Source organism: Humulus lupulus, chromosome X (genome assembly GCF_963169125.1).
Source record: "Humulus lupulus chromosome X, drHumLupu1.1, whole genome shotgun sequence".
NCBI classification, from domain to species: Eukaryota; Viridiplantae; Streptophyta; class Magnoliopsida; order Rosales; family Cannabaceae; genus Humulus; species Humulus lupulus.
Window position 1 is genome coordinate 9,050,174 of NC_084802.1, and position 27,254 is coordinate 9,077,427.

General features: G+C 41.3%; 1 protein-coding gene across 2 annotated transcripts; it reads right to left on the minus strand.

Annotated features, from left to right (window-relative positions):
- Positions 1–955: 955 nt before the first annotated feature.
- LOC133805135 (uncharacterized) lies at positions 956–18,839 on the minus strand. Of its 2 annotated transcripts, XM_062243234.1 has the most exons (16): positions 18,693–18,839; positions 18,547–18,606; positions 18,364–18,427; positions 18,190–18,262; positions 17,910–17,955; positions 16,700–16,810; positions 16,408–16,495; positions 6,608–6,704; positions 5,958–6,018; positions 5,727–5,857; positions 4,805–4,922; positions 3,979–4,102; positions 3,656–3,763; positions 3,474–3,554; positions 2,920–2,988; positions 956–1,529 (listed from the first exon to the last, which is right to left on the minus strand). In XM_062243234.1, the coding sequence occupies exons 1-15, from the start codon at positions 18,780–18,782 to the stop codon at positions 2,945–2,947; spliced, it is 1,296 nt and encodes a 431-aa protein (XP_062099218.1). In that variant the 5' UTR covers positions 18,783–18,839; the 3' UTR covers positions 956–1,529; positions 2,920–2,944. The 2 variants fall into 2 exon arrangements, with proteins under 2 accessions (XP_062099218.1, XP_062099217.1); XM_062243233.1 differs by lacking the exon at positions 956–1,529 and having other exon boundaries at positions 2,758–2,988.
- Between the last annotated feature and the right edge of the window lie 8,415 nt (positions 18,840–27,254).

The window sequence follows — 27,254 nt, forward strand, 5'->3', positions numbered from 1 at the left end:
TGCCCATGCCAAGGCAGCCGAATCTCCTTTGTACAAGCTTGGAATGAAGAAGATTTTGAATATTCAAGTGTTTAATGCTTCATTGTGTTTACTATGAATAAATCCGGGTTTTGTTTTAGTTGTTATTTTGTTCATTTTGTTCTTTGTTTGATGATGGTGATTCTTTTCATTTATTGTTCAATCTGATGTTTTTTTTTTTGGATTGTTCGATAAAATAAGAGAGAAGAAGAAGATAAAGTAGATTAGATTAGTTTTGGGTTTAAATTTCACTTTTGGTTGTATTTTTTAAAACAAAATTTTGATTTTGGTTTAATTTTTTGTATAAATATATTTTTATTTTTAAATTAAAATTTGCATTTTTTTATTTATTTTTAATATTTAAAATTTATCAAGCAATAATTTAAAATTATATATTAAAAAAATTAGGAGCATTTTGGTCATATTCAAAAAAAAATTGACCAAATTAGGTTAAATGTATTATTATATTCTATTTTGCAAAACACAGAGTTCGAATTGTCGTTTAACAAAATAAAAGGTCTAATTTATAACTTTTATAAAATACATAGTCCAATGGAGATGTCCAAACACAAATCTGGTGGAATACTCGCCTTTCAAATTAGTACTAGAAGATATAGCTCTCTTATGTAAGAATTTTATTGATATATCATTTGTGCACTCTAATAGAATGGCTAATTCAATAGTCTTGCTAAGTTAGCTCTTTCTCTTGAGAGTGTGAAAATGTAGTGGCCTGATTTTCCTATATGTATATGGCATTAGATCTTGTGTTCTTAACTTGTGCTTTGGTGTGGCTTATTCAGCCTTTTAATGAAACTATCTTTCTAGTCATAAAAAAACCCTTTCCAAGTCAAAGAAAGAAAAAATCGTGTATATTATGCTTAATTATCGTGTGGAACATATACTTGTGAATCATGATAATTGAGACATATTCAACTCATACCAAACTCACTAACCGCATCATCATATATTATTACCGTACAAACATATAGTGTCCATATATAAACTCTCTATATCCGACTGGTTTCGACACATTAATACAACTTGTATGTTTTTCACTTCTGTTTTGGCGTTTGTGAAAAAAGGGGTTCAACTTTTTAATACAATATGCCTTTTTTGGAGTAGATTTCAAGGCACAACAAACAATTATCAATCCCCACCAAGAAAATACTACAACAAACGCAAGCAAAAAACAACCAAATGAGTTTCGAAAACTACTTAGTTTGTGCCTTTTGAGACCAAGAATGAGCAAGTCCCACAGATGTTGCTGAAATGACTGGTGTTTATGGGACCTTAATTTGGAAATGTCCTTTCTCTACTGGCATAGCTCTTTTGTAAGCTGTTGAAAAAATTGCATCATTTGGCCACCATATTATGGACCAGAGTTGGGAACTCATACTCAAGCAAGTTGAATCTTTTGTAGCTTCTTATCACTTTGAATTATGCAGCTAGGATCCCTTTTATGTCAGTCTCCACTTGGTGAATTGGAAAAATCTGTTTCAAATTATGTATTCCTTTTTTGGGAAAATACACAGTTGAAAAGATTAGAAGATATGATAGAATAGAGTATTCATATTAGTGAAGGTTTCTGAACTGTCAATTTTTCACTGGCTTTTTAGATATATGATGAGTGCTCTTTTGCTTAAAGTACTCTCTTTGCAGTTACATAATATTCATCACTTTAAACATTTTCAATTAATTTCACTCTTTCTATCATTCTCTCTCTCACACCACCACTACTTGTATTTGTAGTTGAAATGAATAGAAAATATTCAAAAAAAAAGAAAATATTTAAATGATATAAAAAAACTAGATAAACTCTTTAGTGTGGATCATTTTAAGCTTCAACTTTAAAATGTTTCCAAAGCTCTGCTCAGCCTTCTCTAGGCGAGCCTCAAAAATGAAACTCAACAGAACACCCACAACTCTATATACTAAACAAAAAGCTACCTAGAATTCTTTCTTCATCTAATGCAAAATGCATTTTTTTTTCTCAGAATTATTTTTTGATCCTTCAACTCCTGATAATACCCAAATAGTACTTTTTTTTTATCATAAGCAATTATTGTTGTCTCTTAACTAGAGCTTTTCAAAATACAAGCACAAAGTAGTAGGATTCTTCCCTGTGTTTCTTTTCTTATAGTAGTTCATATTTGCAGAAACAAGTATTTGGAATAATGTTTATGGTTTGATTTTTTTTTAAATAAATAAATAAATTCTTCTTACCCTACTACTTGGAAACCCGGAAATTATAACAATTGCTATGTAGGTAACTAAGAAAGACTTAAACCTCAAGCAAACCACATACTTGACCATTTGAGTTACCCTACAATCTCATATCTATGTACAATTATGTTATTACCTAATTGCAAGCAACATCTGTACATACCAAAGCTCTCAAGTGAAAGATTTACCAAGTGAAAAATGCTAATTCTCACCACTCCCTCAGTGAGGTATAACCCATGAGAGACAGTGTTTAGACTAAGTGCGTGGTGACGTTTCAAGAATAGGATTAATTTTTTTTTTAAGCTAAGGCCACCCAACTTTAGGGACCAGAAAACTATAGCAATTGCTATGTTCATACCCAGGAGTGATTCGAATCTCAGACTTGTAGGAAGAAATCACATGTCTAACCATTTGAGCTACTCCTCTTAATTTTTCTATTCCTAAATTTACATAAAGATGGTGTTATCCTCACCTATCATGCACGCGCTAAGACTATTAAAAGAAATGATCACACAGTTGGGACAAGTTAGTTGAAAATTAAATTGAAAATTGAATCAATTGCCAGAGAAAACATATCAATCTCAGAGGAGCCATATTTCCCCCTTGAAATTAACAGCAGAGTTATAAATATTGCATGCTGGGACAAAAATGAGATATCTTATGTTGTTATACTTATACCCTTCAAGATGTATCTGTCGATGCTTCATGCTCTGGACTCTAATTTGGCACGGCGCTCTGCATATGATGCTGGAACCAATTCAAGAATTACACGTTGGTTAAATTCTGATTTCAGGATGATAAGAATATTGAAATTGATTACAGGACTGAGTATGGAAATGTCTACACATTGGGAAATTTCAATTTTTTTTTTTTAAAAAAAAAGAGGGAAGTAAATGTTCATCACAGTGGTTTTAGCATTTTAAAACATCCTTAAAATATTCTATAACTTTCCAGTCCACCAAAAATGATGAAATAGATCACATCATGGTGATTGCATACATATGTTTCTCTAGTTGTAAGTTGTAACCACTAAAACCAAATTTTATGCTAAAACTAAAACTTGACTTGAGTCTTTACTGTTGCCCTCTATTTTTTCTAGTGAGTCAGTGACAAAATAACTCAAATTGTCAGCAATAAAATGAGAAAAATTCTTGCATCAACCTCTTTGTTGTATCACAGTGCAATATTACTTGACAACAAAAATTTAATTGTCAAGGTACAAGAAGGCTTACGCTCAGTGGGCCGAGACATGAGAGGTATATGAGCAGTCTTTTTCTTGATTTTTCCATTTCCATTGTTTAACGTACTTTTATCTGTAAGAAGACCAAAGCCAACCACAATGGTACATTAGTATAGATAAAAGAACAATTTACTTGGTTTCAAGGAATTTAATGGAAAGTTTTGCTTTCAGCACCACTTAATACAGGCAAACTGGTAAGCAGGGCCTCGTTGATGATGGCAGCTTGGAGATGATAAGCTTGACATTGTTTCACCAAGTGTTCACCCAAAGCTTGTTCAGCATCTAGTAGTTTTTTACATATCAATTGGTGAATAGAGAAATAAAGTCAAGTGATTGGTCGCGGTAGGCAACGACACAGATTACTTGATTATTGAGCAAATAACTAAAACAAGATGACCAGCCACATTGAGAAGAAACGACATAAATCATTCGTGAGACAGGGGTTAGTACAATAATCAGTATACTGAAGAACCAATGGATCTCCTTGCTTTGATTACCTGAAGAACAAGTGAAATTTAAATCTTCAAATTCACAGGATTGAAGAACCAACGGAATCTCTGGAGCCATAACATATTGAGGTTTCCTTGGTATCCTGTCAACATCCAGTAATGTGTCTATTACCTACAAGTTTAAGCATTCATTGAGAGTCATGTGAACGTCCATGATGTTGTCGTCTTTAAAAGAAGGATTAAAATAATTTTGTTAGTTATGTTTGCGGGGAACATTGTATTTATGAACTTGATGGTAACATCAGTCCTGCTATGTGTTCAAATATTACTATTGAATAACCCCAAGGGGTGGCTCAAGTGGTAAGGGCGAACTTGAGGATCTTACCCATCCCAGGTTCGATTCCCCACGAGCCAATATAAACCTTCTTGGGGCCACTGGGGCAGTCTCCAGGTTGAAGTAACCCCAAATGGGGTTGCTCAAGTGGTAATTACCACTTGGCGCCAGGGCCTCGAGGGATTAGTGGGGGTGGGGCCCCTGATACCCTCGGATATCCAAAAAAAAAAAAAAATACTATTGAACCAATTATAAACAGTGTTTTTGGGGTACCCAGGAATCATGTATTATGCTAAGAATGCACTATCTTTTTCTTTCTTTGCTATACTAAAATTAACACTGTTAGCCACAAGCCACTTGCACTATCAGTAAAACTGCATTCAGCCCTTTCAGTACAACTGAAATGTTAGATTATAACACGTTGGCAAGATAATGGTACATCAAAGCAAAGACTATTCTTTTGCACAATATTAACTACTCAAAAAAGCAAAGTTAACAAAATTTGAAAACAAATCAATTAAAAGGACAAGTGATACGCACATCAGAAGATTCAAAACCTTGGCCAATCATGAATAGTACTGCAACCATGCATCGGACCTGGTGCCACAAGAAAGCACTGCCTTTGATTTTAATTGCCCAAAGTTGGTTTCCTTGAAACCTAAAAAAGTTCAGCAATACTCAAACATTATTTTAAAAGAACAGATGGTAGATAAATTTTGTTCATTCTAGACAGTAAACCCCCCCACACACACTCCTCCTCTTTCGTTAAAAAAAATTGGAAGCAAATTTACATGAGTATCGAACGGCAAAAGTGATCAAGTGACATCAGAAAAAGGTTTGAAAATTCAAAAATCAAAATAAACAGATGTAAAAAGTGTGAATTTCTGTTGTACACTATTTAATATGACAGTAATCAGTTCAATTGATGACACTTAAATACCATTAAGACAAGTCCATTCAGCAACTTGCAGTTGCAGTCAGGGAACCATGCTTTTCTCACAAGTCTGCTCCCTAGCTGGTACTTGTGGAACCCAAAATATAATTATGTCTCTAGAGCTACAATCGCAAACATTAGAAGCTACTACTACTATTTTATACTCAGCTTTGACCACTGTTATTTACAGTTCTCACACATAGTTCCTGCACCTTCAATTACACATTTTAATTGTGGGAGCTTAACCACCAGTTTTTGTTAAACATGATTGCATCACTTTCAAAGAAAAAACCATTCTATGTTAAACACCATCTAATTATCATAAATACTAATGAAAATCAAAACAAGTAGAATAAATCAGAAAGTACAGATGGTTAAGATTATCTAATGATCATAAATACAGATGAAAATTAAAACAAGTAGAATAAATCAATAAGTACAACGATAATTATAACCTAGGCAAGAAAGGTCAGGTTTAACTACTGAATTTCAACATGAACGAGAGAGAACTTATCTACCAATGTTAACCTCACATCACAAGGAGAAATTTCAAATGACTTGACACGACGCATGTAGGTGTGAACATTTAGTGCATCCATCTTACAGAAATTTCGGAAGTCATGTTCACCTATAAATTTCTCACCAGAGCTTTCCATTGCCTGGAGAACATGAGCCAACTAATTAAAGTTAATTCTAAACTTAAGCAACACACAAAATGGATTATTTATTGAGCTAATCGAAAAGAGCTAAAAGATATACCTTGAGATTTAGATTGTCTTCCCAAAAGAAATATTTGTACTCCCTGCTCAGACAGCTAAACCTGTATTTTGGATAAGGCAACCATCAGAAGACAATCAATCCAACACTGACAGACACAGACACACACAAGAGTAAACAAATAAATCACTAAATAAGTCAAATATGGAAAGATCTAATGAAAAGAGAGGTGATACTATGTAATGAAAGAACTTTAAAACAGCTAACAGAAATAAAAATGGAGCTTTTTCTTTCCTCGGGTAATCGTAAAGACATGTAGAACAAAGAAAATATAGTAGAGAACTTGCAATTATCTTTAAGTGACTATGTCTGCAGGGTTTATTGATTATGTATTATTGAGTGATTTGATGAAAATTTCGAAAACATGTGATGTGATCATATACTATTCTCTAAAAATTCATCATGACAACAGAAGAGCTACAAGTTATACTATCTTCAAAACTTCCTACTGCTAATGAAACCTTCCGTCCATTAAAAAAGCTTATTACAGTTTATCATCATTCACAAGTCCAAACACCAATGCAACACAGAGCAACACTCAAGTTCATCTTTCAAAGAAGCAATATGGGAGCAAATATATTAGCTCCACGATTTTACTACTGAAAAACCTCTAAAATTTACAGTGGAAAAACCTTGCACTGAAATCAATTGGAACAGAACACCAGCCTAAAACTCGAATATCATTTGGAAGGGCTCCATTCAGAACCCTCACGTAATCAATTTCTCCTTCTGCAAAACACATGAAAAGGGGTAAATAATTAAAGGAGCATGTAGATTAAAATCTAGAAACAATTAGGATGAATTTAAGGTCAGAAAGTAAACACAATCATATAAATAGAGCTCAAATCATAATTAAAGCTATGCTATCATTTAATAATAAGAACCTACTTACTAAATTATTTTCCCCTTGCATCCCTTATCCCACTATTCTTCTCATCCTTAGTCTATTAGCCAATGTCATGACTAACAAAATTATTTTGGTGGAGCCATATTCTAAAGCCACAAGATTATTAAAAAATAAAAACTCTAAGCATCACGAGCTCTGCTACATTTTAGTTTATATACATCTAAGAACCCTTGAAATAACATAGAATATCTCCCTCTCTTGCTCTATATCCCTTTTTTCTATTTGTTATAAAACTATCGTAAAAACAATATCGAAGAGATAATTAAAAGAGGTAAACACAATCAAGAGTTGAGAAATTGTTAGGCTTTTCCTACAAAATTGGTTAGTTGGCAGCTATGGAAATGTCACAGAACCAGAAAAAAAATATATATGACAGAGAAATGAGAAAATTCTGTATGTGTGTATTGACTTCTAGGAATTCGAGAGCCTAGACCTCTCCACATTACAATAATCTCCACACCCACACAAAGGTTCTCAACCTTGGCTAAATACCCCAGCCCCATACAAACTTATCGTATTCCTCACCACAAACTAACTCAGCTCCTCTAACGGTTTCTAACCCCCACAACTAATTATCCTCGACAGCCCTTCCCTTGCTACGTCCCTTATACCTTCGGCTGTACACAAAAGTTAATGGTGGTCTATCAATACCGCCCGCCCGGAGTCTCACCTTGTCCTCAAGGTGAGAATGAGGGAATCGGGTATGATATTTATGTCAAAACTAGACTCTATTCGTGGTCATATTAGGAAGTGGAGTCGTCATGTCTTTGGGGAGAGGAAAATGCGGAAACATTTATTGGAAAGGAGACTGTTTGAGTTGGATAGATTGGAGGAAGGGGGATCTTGGAATGAGAATCTTCTTTTGGAACGATCAAAGGTGAAGGAGGATTGGCAGCAAATTGTTTTTGAAGAAGAAAGAAGTGTGTGGTTTAAGGTTAAGTGTCGTTGGGCAAAGGAAGGGGATGCTAACTCCAAACTTTTCCATAGCATTCTTAGTGCTCGGAAAGCAAGGAATTTCATTTCTAGGATTGAGGTAGATGATGGTACTATTTGGGATAAAGACCCCGATATTGAAAGGGCTATTGTGGGCTTTTATTCAACTTTGTATTCGGCGATGTCGAGAGATTGGGTGGGTGTGGACGGGATTTCCTGGTCTCCAATTTCGTCGGTTATGGCCTCTTTCCTTGAGCGTCCTTTTGCTGAAGACGAGATCAGACAAGCGGTTTTTTCGTGTGATGGCACTAAAGCCCCGGGGCCAGATGGGTTTTCCATTGCTGTTTATCAGAACAATTGGGAGGTAATGAAAAAGGATTTGATGGATGTATTTCATGATTTTTTCAAGGACGGTGTTATCCACGAAAGGATCAATGAAACTTTCATTTGCCTGATTCCGAAGAAATTGAACAGCTGTCGGGTAAGGGACTACAGGCCTATCAGTCTAGTCACTAGTCTGTACAAAATTATTTCAAAGGTGTTGGCTTATAGGCTTCGAGGAGTTCTCTCAGACACAATTGCGGAAACTCAAGGTGCTTTTGTCGAGGGGAGGCAGATCTTGGACACAGTTCTGATTGCAAATGAGGCAGTGGAGGAATATAGAAGCAAAGGAAAAAAAGGTTGGGTGTTCAAAATAGACTTCACCAAAGCTTATGATTGTGTGGACTGGGATTTCTTGGAGTTAGTTTTGGAAAGGAAGGGTTTTGGTGAAGTTTGGAGGACGTGGATGCGTGGGTGTTTATCCTCCACTTCTTACTCCGTCTTTGTGAATGGGCGGCCAAGAGGAAAGTTTAAAGGTTACAGGGGTATTCGCCAGGGGGACTCTTTGTCTCCATTCTTGTTCACTTTGATAGCAGATGTTTTAGGTAGAATGGTAGATAAAGCTAAAAGTGCCTCGGCTCTAAGAGGTTTCTCGGTGGGCAAGGATAAAGTGGATGTGAGCCACCTTCAGTTTGCAGACGACACGATTTTCTTTGCAAATGATGAGGAGTCGCTGGTAGTTCTTTTGGACACTCTAAAGGTCTTCGGTGGAGTTTCGGGGTTATCTATCAATTTGCAGAAATGCCAGCTGCTGGGGATTAATTTGCAGAAAGAGATGGTGGATCAGAAAGCTAGTGAGATTGGATGTGAAGTGGGTGATTGGCCTATTCAGTATTTGGGGCTTCCTTTGGGGGCTTCTCCACGCTCCAAAGGGTTTTGGGACCCGGTGTTATCTAAATGTGCTACTCGTTTGGATTCCTGGAAGAGTGCGTTTCTGTCTAGAGGAGGGAGGTTGACTCTTATTCAATCTGTTCTGTCTTCCATTCCCGTGTACTACCTGTCGCTTTTTTGTATCCCTAAGAATGTGGCGATGTCAATTGAGAAACTGATGCGCGACTTTTTTTGGGAAGGTGCGGACAATTCAGGTGCCGATCATTTGGTTTCCTGGGTCGATGTTTGCAATTCTCGTAGTCACGGAGGCTTGGGGGTTGGGAATTTGGTTTTGAGGAATAAGGCTTTTCTTATGAAGTGGTTGTGGCGGTTTCCATTGGAAAAGAATTCTTTATGGCATAGGGTGATCAGTAGTAGGTATGGTGAAGATGCTGGCTTCTGGGATACAAACGTGGGGAGTAGATTTTCAGTTCGTGGTCCGTGGAGAGATATTTCTATGTTGTACGAGGAGTTCAAGCGTAGGGTCTTTTTCAAGGTGGGGAGGGGTGACAGGATTCGCTTCTGGGAGGATAAGTGGTTCCCTGACAGGATTGGTGATTGTTCCCTGAGCTCACGGTTCATTGATCTAGTCAGGGTGTCCGAGGCAGTGAATGTTTCGATCAGAGACTTGGTGGTGGCTGATGGTGGTATTAGCTCGGAAGGTCTCGACTGGGATTTCCGTTTTAGAAGGAATTTATTCGACAGGGAGATTCCTAGCTTGATTGAGATGTTAGATTTGATTAAGGATGTGCACCTGCCGGAAATTTTAGAAGACAAAAGGATCAGGAAACCAGACAGTAGCGGGGTTTTCAGTTGCCATTCGGCCTTTCGCAGCTTAGCCTATGATCATTTAGGGCCAGAGTGGCCGTGGGCAAGGAGGTTATGGAAAAGTGATGTCCCATACAAAATTAGAGTGTTTGGATGGTTATTATTCCTTGACAAATTGAGTGTCCATGAGAATTTGCAGAGGAGGAGACCTTTCCATTCCTTGTCGCCCAATCGGTATGCTAACTGTAATAACAACAGCGAGTCAGTGGGACATTTGTTTCTTCGGTGCTCTTTCGCCAGCATCGTTTGGAATAAAGTATTACAAGAATTCGGGGTCGGTTGGTGTATGCCTTCCTCCTGTGCGCAATTGTTTCTCTCTCATTTGGAGGGAGGAAAGAGGGTGACGCGTTTATGGCAGTGTACCGTCCTCGCTACATTTTGGGCTATTTGGTTGGAGAGAAATTCGAGGACTTTTGACGATTCATCTTCTTCCGTGGACAACCTCTGGGATAAAATCAGGTTCTGGGTTGCCACTTGGGTGTATAGAACGAAAGAGTTTGAGGGTGTGTTCTTTCTGGATCTTCGTAGGGAGTGGGTGCATTTGTGGTCTTAACTTTTGTTTATTTATTTTTCACTATGTTACTATGGTATTCCTCCGCCATAAGTGAGGGTTTTCAATATTTTTTAGAGGAGGTCGTTTCGACCTCTTACTCTTTTTTCAAGAAAAAAGGTGAAAATGAGGGAATTGGTCTTGTATTACCCGAAAATCTTCCCACGTTGCTTCAAATTCTGGCAGCTGAGCCCATTTAATCAACACTTGGGGGGGCGTTTTATGCGAGCCTGGCTTCACGTCTAACACCTCCTCTGGTTCCAGCAGCCATTCCAGCTCCTCCGCGAGTCCCGCAGGCAAGTTAGAGGCTTGTTGTTGAGGTCCCAGCGCAGCTCTCAACATGGAAATGTGAAAAACAGGATGAATTGCAGCATCCTGGGGTAGTTGTAAGCGGTATGCCACTGCCCCAACGCGTTCAATGATTGGAAATGGTCCAAAGAAACGGGGAGCTAACTTTTCATTGAGACGCTTGGCCACGGAACGTTGTCGGTATGGTCGAAGCTTCACATAAACAAGATCACCCACTTTAAATTCAATGTCCCTTCGTTTCCTATCCGCTTGCCTCTTCATAATCTGCTGAGCCTTGTGCAGATTCTGTTTGAGTAGGCTGAGGACATCATCTTTGTCTTTTAAGTTCTTCTCCACTGCTGAAACTTGGGTACTATTGTGTTCAAAAGGAATCAAGGCTGGAGGATCCCTGTGGTAGACCGCTTTAAATGGAGTCATCCCCGCCGAGATGTGAAATGTAGTGTTATACCAATACTCCGCCCAAGGCAACCACTTGGCCCATTTGCTGGGTTTTGTGCTAACAAAACAGCGAAGATAAGTTTCTAAGCATCTGTTCACCACCTCCGTTTGTCCATCTGACTGTGGGTGATAAGCGGTACTGCGTTTCAATAGTGTACCCTGCAAACGGAATAGTTCTTTCCAGAATAAACGGAGAAAAATCGTATCTCTGTCCGAGACAATAGAACGTGGAATACCATGTAACTTCACCACTTCCCTGAGGAAGATTCCAGCCACTGTAGCCGCTGTGAACGGGTGTCTCAATGGAATAAAATGCTCATATTTTGTCAATCTATCCACTACCACCAAAATAGAGTCGAACCCATTGGAATATGGTAGCCCCTCGATGAAATCCATCGAAACATCCTCCCAAATCTGATCTGGAATCGGCAGAGGCTGAAGGAGACCAGCTGGAGTTTGAGCTGCTGTCTTGTTCAGTTGACAAATGTTGCATTCTGCCACAAACTTCTGAATATCTTTCCTCATTCCTGACCAGTAAAGGTCGGCTGCCATGCGCTGAAAAGTGCGAAAAACTCCCGAATGTCCCCCCAACGGGCTGCTGTGATATTCCTGCAAAAGAAGAGAAATGAAAGGAGATGCCGCTGGTAACACCAATCTGCCTTTAAACTTTAAACAGCCCTGTACAAGTGAATATCCTCCATTGTGGCGGCCCTCCTGCAGCTCTTGGAGTATTTTAGCTAAACCGGGGTCGGATGCTAAGTGGGACTGCAAATCTGGTAAGGAAATCACGCTGGGAACTGAAACAGCAGCTAAAATAACCTCACTGTGCATGCGGGAAAGTGCGTCGGCAGCTTTATTTTCTAACCCCGGCTTGTATTGGATCGCAAAATCGTAGCCCAAAATCTTCGTTAACCATTTTTGATGCTCGGAAGCCATCAAACGCTGCTCCAATAGATACTTTAAACTTCGCTGGTCCGTTCTAACAATAAATCTGCGGCCCAATAGATAGGGTCTCCATTTCTGAATTGCAAGCACTATTGCCATTAACTCGCGCTCATATACAGATTTTGTTCTCCCCCTTGAAGATAATACCTGACTGAAAAACGCAATGGGCCGCCTGTTTTGCATAAGGACTGCCCCTAACCCGGATCCCGACGCATCTGCTTCAATAATAAAAGGCGCTAAAAAATCTGGTAATGCGAGTACGGGCACTGAACACATAGCTTGTTTAAGGGCTGTAAACGCTGCCTGAGCCTCAGGGGACCAGCCAAACGCCTCCTTTTTTAGTAAGTCAGTAAGAGGTCGTGCAATACTCCCATATCCTTTGACAAATTTCCTGTAGTACCCAGTTAAACCCAGAAAACCTCTCAAACCTTTCACTATTGTCGGAATAGGCCAGTTTTCCATGGCAGCCAGCTTGCTTAGGTCCGCCGCCACCCCCTTGCCTGAAATCAAATGCCCGATATACTCCACTTGAGTTTGCCCCACCAAGCACTTCTTCTTATTAGCGAACAGTTGGTGCTGATTTAATCTGTCCAAAACCAGCTCAAGATGCTTTGTATGCTCGCTAAGGGACCTGCTATATATCAAAATATCGTCAAAAAAAACTAGGACAAATTTACGCAAAAATTCGCGAAACACCTCACTCATCAATCCTTGAAAGGTGGCTGGCGCATTCGTAAGTCCAAAGGGCATAACTAGGAACTCGTAATGCCCTTCATGTGTGCGGAAAGCTGTCTTCTCCACATCACAGGCAGCCACCCGGATTTGATGATAACCCGACTTCAAATCCAACTTAGTAAAAATCTGGGCACCATGGAGCTCATCCAAGAGTTCATCGATGACTGGAATAGGGAATTTATCGGCGATTGTTTCCCTATTGAGCGCCCTATAGTCAACGCAGAACCTCCAACTACCGTCCTTCTTCCGAACCAACAAAACGGGGCTCGAAAAGGGGCTAGAACTCGGCTGAATGATGCCAGCCTTCAACATATCAGCCACCAATATTTCTATTTCATCCTTCTGAGTCTGTGCGTAACGGTATGGCCTTACCGAAATAGGACCTGCCCCTTCCTTAAGTGTTATGCGGTGCTCGCGAGTTCTAGATGGCGGTAACCCCGACGGCATAGAAAAAACATATGCATATCGCTGCAAAACAGCTTGTAACTTCGCTGGAATTGCTTCAGTGGGACTCACTGCCTCCTTCTGCAGATTATTCAACTGAACCCAAAACCCCACTCCTTCGTGTTCCACTGTATAAATCATAGCTTTCAGCAAGATGGGGGACTTACAAAGACTCGGGTCTCCATGTAATGTGATCCACGTACCCGCCATTTCGAATCGCATCACCATAGTCTTCCAATTAACCTCCATGTTCCCCAATGTTTCAAGCCATTTGATGCCCAAAATGACATCTGCTCCACCTAACTCAAGAGGCAAAAAATCTGTTACCACCGTCACCGCACCCAGATCCAGTTCAACATGAGCACAAATCCCCTCTGTTCTGACTTTACCACTAGTACCCAGCAATATTCCATAACACGAGGTTGGGCTGATCGGTATTCCCACTGCCTCCACCACTGCTGTGGAGATGAAGTTGTGCGTGGCTCCGCTATCAATCAAGACCGTGACTGGGTTCGATGCTATACGGCCGGCCAATTTCAAAGTATGGGCAGATGAGATACCGACTAAGGAGTTCAAGGACAAGGTTGCGAGAGTTTCTTCGGACCCTTCCGTTTGGCTGGCATCCGAAGATGGTGGCGGTGATTCTGTGAGTGACTGGTCTTCCTCATCATCCATGGTTAACAAAACTTGCAAGAGTTTCTGGTCGCACTCGTGGCCACGATGAAATTTCTTGTCGCACTTAAAACACAGTCCCTTCGTCTTCTTCTCTTGATACTCAGCTTCGGAGAGGCGGCAAACCAGGGGTGGCCGACTGAATTTCGAGGGTCCCAACGCTGCGGTGGTCGGAGCTGGGGTCGCCGAGGACGACGGCGCGACATGGGCGGCTCGCTGGAATGACTGAAGCACGTTCGGTCTTGGTGGAAAGATTGGGCTCAAGTTGGGCCGATTATTGGAAGCCCTAGGAGGCTGACCCGTTGCAAGCAGGAGGTGGCCTTCTTCCACCCGTTGGGCTGTATCCATGATATTAGCCAAGCCCACGGGTTGTAGGATGTGCAAAGCCCCACGAATATCTTCTCTGAGCCCTTTTACGAAGCTCCCTTCCAATATATGATCGGGAACGTCTGGAACCCGTGATGCCAGAGCCTCCCAACGAAGACGGTAGTCTCTAACTGTTGAAGTCTGAGACAGTGACATGAACTCCTCCGAAATCGAACCCACCGAAGTAGCTCGGAACCGCTGTAAGAGTAGTGTTCGCAACGTAGCCCATGAAGATATAGGTCGTCTCTGGTTTTCCCACTAAAACCAGGTGAGCGCATCGCCATCTAAGCCCACAATCGCTGCCTCAAGCATCATCGATTCCGACATCCCAGAGAGGAGAAAGTATCGTTCAACCTTGTAAATCCATCCTTCTGGATTTTCTCCAGAAAATACTGGCAGCTCCAACCGTGGTGGTCTGAAATCGTGGCCCTATTCCGAGGTGAAAGAAAACGGATCGGCTGGGTTCAATGGTGGTTGGTGCGGCGGCGGAGCCGATCCCGGTGTGGACGAGGAAGGTGGCGGAATTGGTGGGGATCCGACTGTCGGAATGGGCGACGATTCACCATCCAGTGCTCGTTGATGCCGATCGGCACTGGCAGCGGCTATCTCCGTTGGATTCTTCTTCGATACTTGCAACAGATGGGCCAAATGAGTAACTAAGAAGTCCATCTTCTTTTCCATTTCAGGCAGACGTTGGATCTCTGTTTTCAGGAGGTCAATTTCCTTGGGCAATTGGAGAAAATCCGTTCTGACCGCAGTGAGCCCCCGCTGAAATTCAACTTGTACAGCTTCCAATTTCTCTTCCCAGATCTCCATTGGATTGTCAGCTCTCTTTGGTCCCATAGTAGACCGATTTGCTCTGATACCAATTTGTTAGGCTTTTCCTGCAAAATTGGTTAGTTGGCAGCTATGGAAATGTCACAGAACCAGAAAAAAAAAAAATATGACAGAGAAATGAGAAAATTCTGTATGTGTGTATTGACTTCTAGGAATTAGAGAGCCTAGACCTCTCCACATTACAATAATCTCCACACCCACACAAAGGTTCTCAACCTTGGCTAAATACCCCAGCCCCATACAAACTTATCGTATTCCTCACCACAAACTAACTCAGCTCCTCTAACGGTTTCTAACCCCCACAACTAATTATCCTCTACAGCCCTTCCCTTGCTACGTCCCTTATACCTTCGGCTGTACACAAAAGTTAATGGTGGTCTATCAGAAATATATTAAATCCACTTAGAAGAGACCATTATGGTAAGTAATTTATATCTTAAATCTTTAAAATTATTTCTACTAGTACTGGTTTACAAATGTTTTGAGGCAACCTACATTTATAAATATTATCCCAACATAGGTCGAAATAGCTTGAAATTTGCTAAATAGACATATTTCAACTCATTTGATTTTCTACCACATTTAATCCATTTTGACCATAATAACATAACAATAGTCTTTAGCAGTACTTTGTTGAAATTTATCAAAATATTATGAGTTTTCCGAAATGTGTCAAATGTTTAACGAAATGAATAAAAAATTTAATGTATATTTCAGATCTGTTCAAATTTTCACAAATGAGCTCAACATTTTATGTTTTAACCCGTACTACTGACAAAAAAAAAAGTACAAAACTAATTAAAGCATACCCATAACAATTAAACATAGAGAAATATGAAGAAAAAAATTTGCAAATACTTTTTGTTTTAACAAGATCATTTTTGTAAAAATAAAATAAAGGAGTGGAGCATAAAAACTAGAGTTTTCTATTCAAAATATTTGTAAATGCCGTTTTCAGCTTTTCATATATTAGAACAACAAACGACTTCCAAACAAGAAAACTCATGACAACATACCACGTAATATAGTTTATGCTCAAAGCATTTCTGGTTTTAGTTGCTACCACATTTTCAATTACAAGAATAATAAGAACTTATTAATTAGGCTTTAAAAAATTATGACTTAATCTATCCATCACATACTCTAATACCAGAAAAGCTGCCGCAGCAATAGAGTTCTGAAATAGGGATTAGAAAAAGGAAAAAAAAAAGGCTAACCATATTCTTCTCTTGAAACCATTTTGATAGAGTTTTCATTATCTGAACAAGCCTTCTTGAGCTTTGATCGTAAGAAGAGAGCAACTACCTGCACCAAAGACAGCTTTAGTTAGCTTTAGCTGACTGACAACATCAACAGAACATCTTAAATTCACGGTTGAGTCGTTGAGAAATATCGTTTTTACTTAAAACAACAATAAGCATTGATAAAAGGAACATTAATGTAGACAAGTCCACCAGGTTTTGCAATCTAAGCGACCATATTACAATGGCATTGTCACTTTCTACTTACTTGCCCAACGGAGGAAACCCCCTTGTCCGTTCTACCACATCTTGAATATTGTGACTCTTTCTTGTCACCAACTAAAAGCCTCGTCTTTTGTAGAGCTATGAAAAGTTCAGACTGCAAGGAGAATGAATTAAAAGTGAAATAATCATGTAATATAAACTTGCCCAATTTATACTTTGAAAAAAGATAATAATAATAATAATAATAATAATAATAATAAAAGTCAAAACCAGCAATAACAATAAAACCGGCACAAACAATTTTAATGCTATCTATGTACAAGGAGCAATAGGCTATGCACCTGCTACTCATGGAACTCCTCAATTCAATATATCATCAATAATAACAAGCTTAAGAAACTAATTATCAACTAACATGCAACTCCATAATGAGTTTTAAGTTAAAAGCACTTGCAAGACTAATTTTGTTTTCCACAAATCAAAGCAAATTTTGTTTAGGAGTGATAGCAAATGTACTGAAAACCAAGGTCAAAACAAAGGTCACTGCCTTTAGTTCTTAAATTTATAATTGAGTGGTTTTGCCTCTTATTAAAAAACAAAAAGAACAATATAAGAATAAGATGTCAATATATGAGGCCAGTGGCTACCAACCTTTTTTTTCCTACGCCATTCACCCTTTTTTTTAATTGATACATCTACTTAGACTAGGAAAAGATTTATACTGTATTGTTAATCCAAATCTCTAGTAGTGTTAAAAAAACACCTATGATTTGTAAATAATGGAATTGATACAGCTACTTAGACTAGAAAAGGATTTATAATGAATTGTTAGTCCACATCTCTAAGTGTAGTAGTGTTAACCAAAACACCTATGATTTGTAAATGATTGAATCTAGGTAATAGTTATCTGCAAAAATATTGATGTCAGTCATTTTTTTGTATATAATAAACAAAGGGGAAAAAAAGGAAAAAAGAACATGTGCAAATATATTGTTAGGGAAGAGTAACCCAGCCTCCAATCGTTTTTAGCAAGATGGGTGGCCAAGGTTGTAGGAAAAAAGACAATAATTATAGGGCAAGGGGAGAGCATGATGAAAACATAACTATTGTTAACTTCATATTCTTCTTAATTTAAAATATCCATTAAAATAAAAAGAAATTTGGAAGACTATTTTTGCAAACATATTTATGTATCAATAATAGAGACTAGATTAAAATAAAAATTAAAATGAAACGAAAAGTTGAGACCCTACCTCCACAGATGGTTCCAATTGGGCTTCTGAAGAAAAACCATAGAACCTGTGTTGTGGCATATGAAATATTCCACAAAATGAAAGAGGCTTACGAGTTACAAACAACAGAAGAAACCATAGACAAAAATGACTATTCAAGCACGCATTGATAGGAAAGTCCAAATTAAATTATTCAATTTGACAAAGCCCATAAACATACCCTGAGAGAATTATGGCCTTCTAAGAAAATTTCGAAAGCTTAAGCTAACAGAGGAAATAAAATAATGTTTACTAAATATACCTCTGCCCAAAGTACATGAGTTTGAGAGCAACATATCTTTTTCCATGGTGGCTTATGATACTTTGATCATAACCTGTACACAAGCAAAGATGATTATGAATTAAGCACACGCATAGCCCATGTTTTTAAAAAGTAAACCAAATCCAATTTCCTACTAAAATAAAAAAGCACCACCTTGTTTAGTAAATTTCTTTCTTCTGGTCCTATTTGCAGCAGAATCATCAACCTTCTTCTCTTTCTGAACCAATACAACCATGACAAGTTTCAAATTCAATCAAATACGAACACGACATAATTTTTTTTTATCTTGCTCGAACATTCCACATTCAAGTACATACAGTATATCGAAAAACAAACCTCAGAACAGGTGCAATTTGAGAGCCGAGATGATAATTTGGAGTTTTCAGCCTCCAGTTCCTGATTCAATTTGCGAAAACGGAAATGAAATCACAAAGTGAAAAACTGAAACCATAGAAAAGTGAGAGAAAGGAAAGAAAGAGAACCTGAACTCTGAGTTGGAGAGAGTATGCTAGGGTTTTTAAAGTGGATATGAGGTCATCTGCTCCTCGTCCTTGCCCAACTTCCATTGACATACTGGATTTGCTCGCCCGTTCGCTCGATCGAGATTTTGACAATGGCGGCTTTTTTTCAAGAATTCAACAAAACGAACACTCCCTCTCAATAATAATGATGAAATTTTACCAATGGTCCCTGTACTAATTGAAATTTTGCAAATTGGCCCTTAAACTAAGATACATGGTAATTGATCATTTATATCAATTCACACATAAGCTTTCTTTCATCTTATTGATTTATTTGATGAGTTTATACATTTTTTGAAATTGTATTTTGTCTCATTAATTATTTGGACTTTGAGTTTTGTCAAATTACTTTTTGGACCATGTATTTTGTAAAATAGTCCAAATAAACTCTTAAATCGAATTTTGATAAATAAAAAATTGAATATAATAACACAGTTATTAGGTAGAATAATTGTGTTTTTGTTTAGAATTATTAGTTTGATAAATTATTTGTGAATTTTAGTTTAAATTTTTTTATCAAAATCGGATTTAAGAGTCTATTGGAACTATTTTACAAAACAAAGAATTCAAAAAGTAATTTATCAAAATATAGGTTTCAAATAGATAATGTAACAATACACAATGTTTAAAAAAACACTTATTTTATTTTATTTTATTAGAAACATTCATTCTTTGTTGCTTTGATGTGAACATTTAAATTAAAAATTATGCATTCTTCATCATGTAATCTTAATTTCTTTAGCCAGTTTTTTAGGAGCACTTATTCATATAATTTTGAATAAATAATTGTCACATTTTCATGTTGTTAGTAATTTGCATTTAAAACTATGCATTGTTTGTATCCAATCAAAAAAAATTCTTATTGTAGAGGCAGTCTTTGGGTTTAGGATTTTTATTTTACAGCCTCTTAGTCATTGTTGTTCATACTCTTTCTCTGATTTTGTGTATTGTTCTTACCTCTTTTGATTTTTTAGAATGTGATTTTGTGCCATGTTTCTTTCATAACTGTTAGTTATTCTGTGTTCTTGCCAAATTTGTTTCTTCTATCAATTTATATGTGGATCCGTACGGATTTGTTCATACCCTTGTTTGTTCTATTGTATATATGTTGTTTTTTCACATAAATTCCAGCTTTCTTGTATGGGCTTTGTGGTATGTGGATATAGAAATTATAGGAAACTGTAAAAAATAACGGCATCAAGAAGCTAATGTGTTTATTTTTAAAATTGTAAAGAAATGAACATTTTATATTGTTGATTACTTAAATTTTCATTTTTTATAATTTATTTATTTATTTAGGAGCCTATGACTTTAATATAATAATATATGTATATTAGTTTTGTTTAATTAGTTTTTATGTTAAAGTTATATTGATTTTTTAAGTTTTTTATAAGTTGTTGGTATACTATTTTCCAACTACTGTATATATTTTTTGTGGTATGGTATATCATTTTTTTATAATATTTAATTTCTATTTTATTATATATAATGATAGTATATAATTTTGTATCATGGTATATATATTTTAATGGTAGTATATAATTTTGTTAGTATAGTATATACATTTTTTAGTAATAATTTTGTATATTTTGTTGGTATATTATTTTTCAACTCAACATATATATTTTGTGGTATGGTATATCATTCAACAACCAATAAAAGCGAAAAAAAAATCAAAATAACTTTTGTACGTCCTGATTTTCCACGGGCTGATTAGCAAGCCGAGTTTCGAACTAATCATGGTTAGTCCATAAGTATCCCCCAGGTCGGGGGTCCTGTCTTGAGGTCGCCCCCCATTATCTCGAGGAATCCTCAAGGACTCGCCAAGACTCCCAAGACTGTAGCAAGGAATCGGAAGGCCGAAGGTCGGGTCAGATGCACAGCTAGTGGTACGAGCTAGATATGGAGGCTACGGCCCCTTGTAAAGTCAACACACGCAAGATAAACGTGCATATATCTGACATCACGTGTCCGATATCTCCCTGACTTCTCGGACACGCTGCAGGAACGTGCGCATTCAGACACCCACGGCTGGGTTGGGCCGTACGGCCCATTATCTCATTACCTATCGATGTGACCATACTTACGTGTCAGGTTTAGGAATTAATCATGAATGTCACAGAGTTGATATGACAAATAAGAAGGTCACGGGATGACCTCCTTGCCAACTTCCAGGTGTCTTCTCCTATAAATATGGAGACCCTGGGAGTTTATAAGGGTTGGAAAAACAATAATCTCTAGAGAGACATACTTTGTAACCAAATACCCAGAATATATCAATAATATTGACTAGTGGAGTAGAAGGATTTTAACCTTTGAACCACTTAAAAACGTGCCTTGAGTCACCTATTTCATCCTCTAAGATCTTATATCTGTTACGGTTCTACATTTAGCACTAATTCCCTTCTCTCCTTCTCTTAATTACCTGTTGGTGAAAAACCGCGTCAACAGTTTGGTGCTTTCATTGAGAGCAAGTTCGATTAGTGCTGCTACAAACATCCAACTATGGTGACTACTCGATCCAGGCATGGCAACGAGACAGAACAGCATGATGGGCAGGAGGCTCATCATATCGCCATCCCTGATGAACAAATTCCTGAAGTCCAGCAGCGGCCAGGAAAGCAGCCGGCGGGCCAAGACGATACTGGTAGTTCGGCGCCCCGGTCACCTAATCTGAACCCGTGTTATTATACTGCGGTGGAGATGGAGAATACTCAGCTGAGGAGCCAGTTAGCAACTGCTAGTCGGCAAATCCAGGATATCCTGGCCCGATTACCCCCTCTCACAACCAACGTTAACGTTGGAGAAAGGCAAGGTGAGGCTCCTAAGTCTCGCCGGGGTAGTCGGTCCAGGCATAGCCGTTCGGATAGACTTCCAGCAGCCAACTCCACCCCTTCATCGCACCATCGAGACGCAAACTTCGGGGAAATGCCTGGGACCAGACAACAACAATACAGCTGTTCGGTTAGGACGTCAACTCCTAGCTCTCAACCATCCTCGAGGACGCCCAGGAGAGCTCGAGGAAATTCCCGGAGGAGATCCGGGGAGGGCCCACGGCGTCAGCCCATCCCCGAAGACCGTCCTGCGCCTCGTCCAGATCGCCCGGCACGGGACCAGCAAGTTGGCAGGGCCGAAAGGCCCCCACCAAATTTGATCCGTCCAGACGGAACCAGGATCGCTTCTCCAGTCAGGCATCCTCCATCTCCGATCAGATATCCGTCTCCTCCTCGGCCCGTCCGAGACATCCCAGCTTACGGGAGTAGTAGGAGAAACCCACCATCAGTGGGACCTTCCCGGCGTAGCAGGGCGCCGGAAGAAAGCCCAGGTCCTCACCACCAAAGACGGACTCCAAGTCTATCCGGCAGGAGTCATTGGACCGGTAGTCGCCGGAGTGATCTCTCTGGAGGAGACCTACGTCAGAGACTAAGTTCGGCACAAAGCCACCAGACCACCCAGGGAGGCGACCTTCGAGATCACCTCAACTCTCACAGAGAGGACCGGACTAGAGATGGTAGTCAGGCTCGCTCGGGGGGGGGGGGGGGGGGGGGGGCCCGATCCGAAGTACGTAACGGAGGGAATGTCCCAAATAACATATCTCAAGATAGGAGGGGCAATAACCCACCTAATATGTACAATGGATCCGGAGCTGCTGAACAGCCCCGGAATAACCAAGGATCTCAGGATCAAACCCTCGAGCGCCTCACTCAGATGGAGGTACTGATGAGGAAGCTCCTATCAGAAAAGGAAAAAGACGAATATGATTCGGGAGACGAGATGGAACTCTTCGCCCCCAACATAGCAGTGACGGCTTACCCACCTAGTTTCCGTATGCCTCATTTATCAAAGTTCAACGGGGACGGAGATCCGTCGGTCCATTTAGGGATGTTCAACACCCTAATGATGGCCCATAATATTGGCCCGGAGCTGAGATGCTTGATCTTCCCCTCCACACTGACCGGACCTGCCCGACAGTGGTTCAAGCAAAGTAAAAAACAGTCAATCAGCTCCTGGAAGACCTTCTCAGCTGACTTCAAAAGGGCATTCCGCGCCTCCCAGGCCGCCCGTGTTCAGGCCGACTCCCTGGCCAATGTGAGACAACAGCCCGGCGAGACGCTGAAGGCCTACCTGAGCAGATTCGTGAACTTCGCTGCCCGATCTAGGGACGCAGATGATAGCTCCGAGCTCATGGCAATGAGAACCGGAATCCTTGTCGGAGGAGACCTATGGAAGGATATACAGAGGAACGGAGTCATCTCGGTTAACGAATTCCTTAACAGAGCCCAAGAATGGATAAACTTGGAAGAAGCAGAAGCCTCAACCGCGGGAACCAGCCAGGTTCCCGAGCAGCCCACTGGAGTAGGGACGAAGGTCGTGGCAGCGACCCCAGGCGTCATACAGAACAACCAGCCGGGTGGAGGCAAAAGAAAGGGAAATGGCGAAAACAATCAGCAAGGCCAAAAGAAGAATAGGTCTGTAGACAAGTTTAAGCCCGTGTTCGTGACATATACCGAACTCACCCAGTCCAGGGAAAGTATCTTCCTGGCCAACTCTACTCGGGTCCCCTGGAAGAGTCCGGAACCATTGAAACACCACAAGGGAAAGAGAGACACTTCCAAGTTTTGCCGTTTTCATAACAACGTCGGCCACAATACCGACGATTGCAGGCATCTCATCCAAGCCGGCCCCTTGGCTCAATACTCACGGAACAGGGTCCCAGCAAGTCGACCTGCTCCAGACGTCTCAGCCAGTCAGCCTGGGACTCGGATAGATCAGGACGTCCCTCCTCCCGTGATCGTAGGAGAGATATCCACCATCTCTGGAGGACCGCATATGGCTGGCACGAGCAGAGGCGCCTAGAAGAGATACGTGAACGAACTAAAAGCTCACAACGGAGTGGAGTTCATCCCGGAGCAGTGTCAGTCAAAACAGCAACGATTAGAGAAGCAACCGATCACTTTCACGGAGGAAGATGCAGGCCATGTCCAGCTCCCTCACAATGATCCCTTGGTTATAACAGTCCAGCTCGCCAATCGGAAAGTAAGAAGGGTGCTGGTGGACAACGGGAGTTTGGTGAACCTTTTATTCCGATCCACCTTAGAGAAGATGGTCTGACTGTCGCCGATCTAAAGGCAACCTCCATGATGCTGTATGGCTTTTCGGGAGAAAGATCGGCAGCAATAGGGACGATCGAGCTGGTGATCACCCTAGGAGAAGAATCTCGGACAGTCTCTAAACTACTTGAGTTCGTGGTCATTGACTGCTCCGCTGCCTACAACGCCATTTTGGGCCGACCTACGCTCATAGCTTTCGAGGCTATCACTTCCATTCGACACCTCACCATGAAATTCCCTACTTCAACAGGAATCTGCACCATCAAGGGCGATCAGCTCGCTGCCAAGGAATGCTACAACATTTCCATGAAGGGAAAATCTAAACCCGGGCAGCTGGCTATGGCCATTCTGAGTGAAGAGGAATCCCAGGAGCCCTTGGCGGCTCCTGAGATTGAAAAACCTCAAAACGCCCAAGGGGAAAGTGTCGCCCTTAGTGAGGACATTGACCCCCGAATAGGCGAAGACAGGTCCGAGCTCCAGGCTATTGAGGAGCTCGAGGAGGTGAACCTTGATCCACAAAATCCGTCACGGACGGTCAAGCTCGGGAAAAACCTCTGTAGCAAGAGGAAGGCGGAGCTGATTACGTTCCTCCGGGCTAGTTTAGATGTATTCGCATGGTCGCACGAAGACATGGTAAGGATCAGCCCGAGTGTCATCATGCACACGCTCCATCTGGACAAAAGCGTTCCTGCCAAGTCTCAGAAGCAAAGACGTCTAGGAACAACCCGAGCTGAAGCCCTTGAAGAAGAAGTGGCCCGACTCAAAAAATGTGGTTTCATCCGAGAAGCGAAATTTCCTATTTGGGTCGCCAACCCCGTGCTAGTTCCAAAGCCCAACGGGAAATGGAGGACCTGCGTTGATTTCTCCGATCTGAATAAAGCCTTCCCCAATGATTGTTTTCCACTACCAAGGATCGATCAGCTGGTGGATGCCACGGCGGGACACGAGCTCGTGTCCTTTATGGACGCGTACTCACGGTACAATCAGATCGCGATGAACCCGGCGGACCAAGAACACACCAGCTTCATGACACCGACTAATGTCTATTGCTACAAGGTCATGTCGTTCGGTCTGAAGAACGCCGGAGCTACCTACCAAAGGCTAGTAAACAGAATGTTCGCGGACCAGATCGGAAAAAACATGGAAATGTATGTCGATGACATGCTCGTCAAGTCAAAGACTGCCGACAACCATGTTTCCGACCTGGAAGAATGTTTTAAAATACTACGAGAATATGGCATGAAGCTCAATCCCCAGAAATGCACTTTTGGTGTCGCATCCGGGAAATTCCTAGGGTTCATAGTTAATACCCGGGGAATCGAAGCAAACCCCGACAAGATCAGGTCATTGCTCAAGCTTCCTTCGCCTAGGTCGCGAAAAGATGTCCAGGGCCTGACAGGAAGAGTGGCTGCACTGAACCGGTTTATTTCCAAGTCAATCGATAAGTGTTTGCCCTTCTACAACCTGCTCCGTGGAAATAAGAAGTTTGAATGGACAATACAATGCGAAAGCGCATTCCTCGACCTGAAGGCGCATCTGGCTGAACCGCCCGTGCTATCCAAGCCCAAGGCAGGAGAGCCTCATTTCCTCTACCTGGCCGTCACTGAGGACGCGGCTAGCGCCGTACTAGTACGAGAAGAGGACCAAGTTCAGAAGCTAGTCTATTACATCAGCAAGAGACTCCTCGGGGCAGAATCACGATACCCACTGATGGAAAAACTGGCATTCTGCCTAATCACGACCTCGCGAAAGCTCAGGCCGTACTTCCAATCCCACTCGATATACGTCATGACCGATCAACCTTTAAGGCAGGTTTTGCAAAAGCCTGAAGCATCGGGACGTTTGTTAAAGTGGGCGGTCGAACTCAGTCAGTTCGAGATGTTCTATACTCCACGAACTGCCATAAAAAGTCAGGCCTTGGCCGACTTTGTGGCAGAGTGCACGGGATTCCAAGAGAATCCAACGGAGGACTCATCTCAGCTCACTTCGCCCCAATCGTTATGGAAGATCTTTGTAGATGGTTCATCCAACGAAAACGGCTCTGGGGCCGGAATCATCATGATATCCCCCGAGGGACATAGGTTCCACTCGGTGCTAAGGTTCGGGTTCAAGGCCTCCAACAACGAGGCGGAATACGAAGCTTTGCTGGCCGGCCTAAGGATAGCCAGGGAGTTAAAGGCGACTCAGTCTAGTGCTTCAGTGACTCCCAGCTCGTGGTTAACCAGGTCTTGGGTGAATATCAGGCACGAGGACCCAAGATGGCCGCCTATCTGTCGAAGGTAAAAGCCGAGTTGTCCGTGTTTGGGCGAGGATCGATCGAACAGATACCTCGAGAACAGAACACCAATGCAGATGCTATTGCCAAGCTCGCCACCTCGGGAGAGACAGATACCCTGGGGTTGGTACCAATAGAATTCTTGGAAAAGCCAAGAATAGAAGGGTATCGGGCAGAGGTCGAGATGGTCGACGCCAGGCCGACCTGGATGACCCCTATTCTTGAATATCTCGCCGAGGGCAAGCTGCCCGAGGGACGTAACGACGCGCGGCGAGTCCTATATCAAGCTCCGAGATATACGAAAATCGATGGAGTGTTGTACCGACGTGGGCACTCTTTACCTCTCCTCCAATGCGTTCTTCCAAATGAAGCGAGGGCCATCCTGCAGGAAATTCACGAAGGATTCTGCGGAGACCACACCGGGGGGCAAAGCTTGGCCTTAAAGGTTCTCAGGCAAGGGTATTACTGGCCGACTCTGTCCAAAGACTCGATCTCATACGTGAAGAAATGCGACAAGTGCCAGCGATTTGCTGCGGTTGCCCAAGCTCCTCCAGTCGAGCTAAAAATGACCTCGGCCCCTTGGCCGTTTGCCGTTTGGGGGATAGACTTAGTAGGCGCCCTGCCTACCGGAAAGGGCGGGGTCCGTTTCGCCGTGGTCGCCATCGACTACTTCACTAAGTGGGCCGAGGCCGAGCCGTTGGAAACCATCACGTCTAAAAAGGTGCTTGACTTCGTGATTAAAAGCATCATCTGTCGCTTCAGCCTGCCCAAGAAGATCGTCTCCGATAACGGCACTCAGTTCGACAGCGACCTGTTCACCGAGTTCTGTGACAGGCATGGAATTGTAAAAAGCTTCTCTTCCGTGGCCTATCCTCAGGCGAACGGCCAGGTCGAGGCTGTCAACAAGACTTTAAAGGCGAGCCTCAAGAAAAGATTAGATGAAGCAAAGGGAGTCTGGCCGGAACAGCTCCCCCAGGTCCTATGGGCATACCGGACCTCGCATCGGACTCCTACGGGTCATACTCCTTTCTCCCTAACCTTCGCGAGTGAAGCAGTCCTCCCCGTGGAAGTTAAGGTTATGTCGCATAGAGTCCAACCACGAGCTCCTATGCCATTCCCTAGACCTCGTTGATGAAA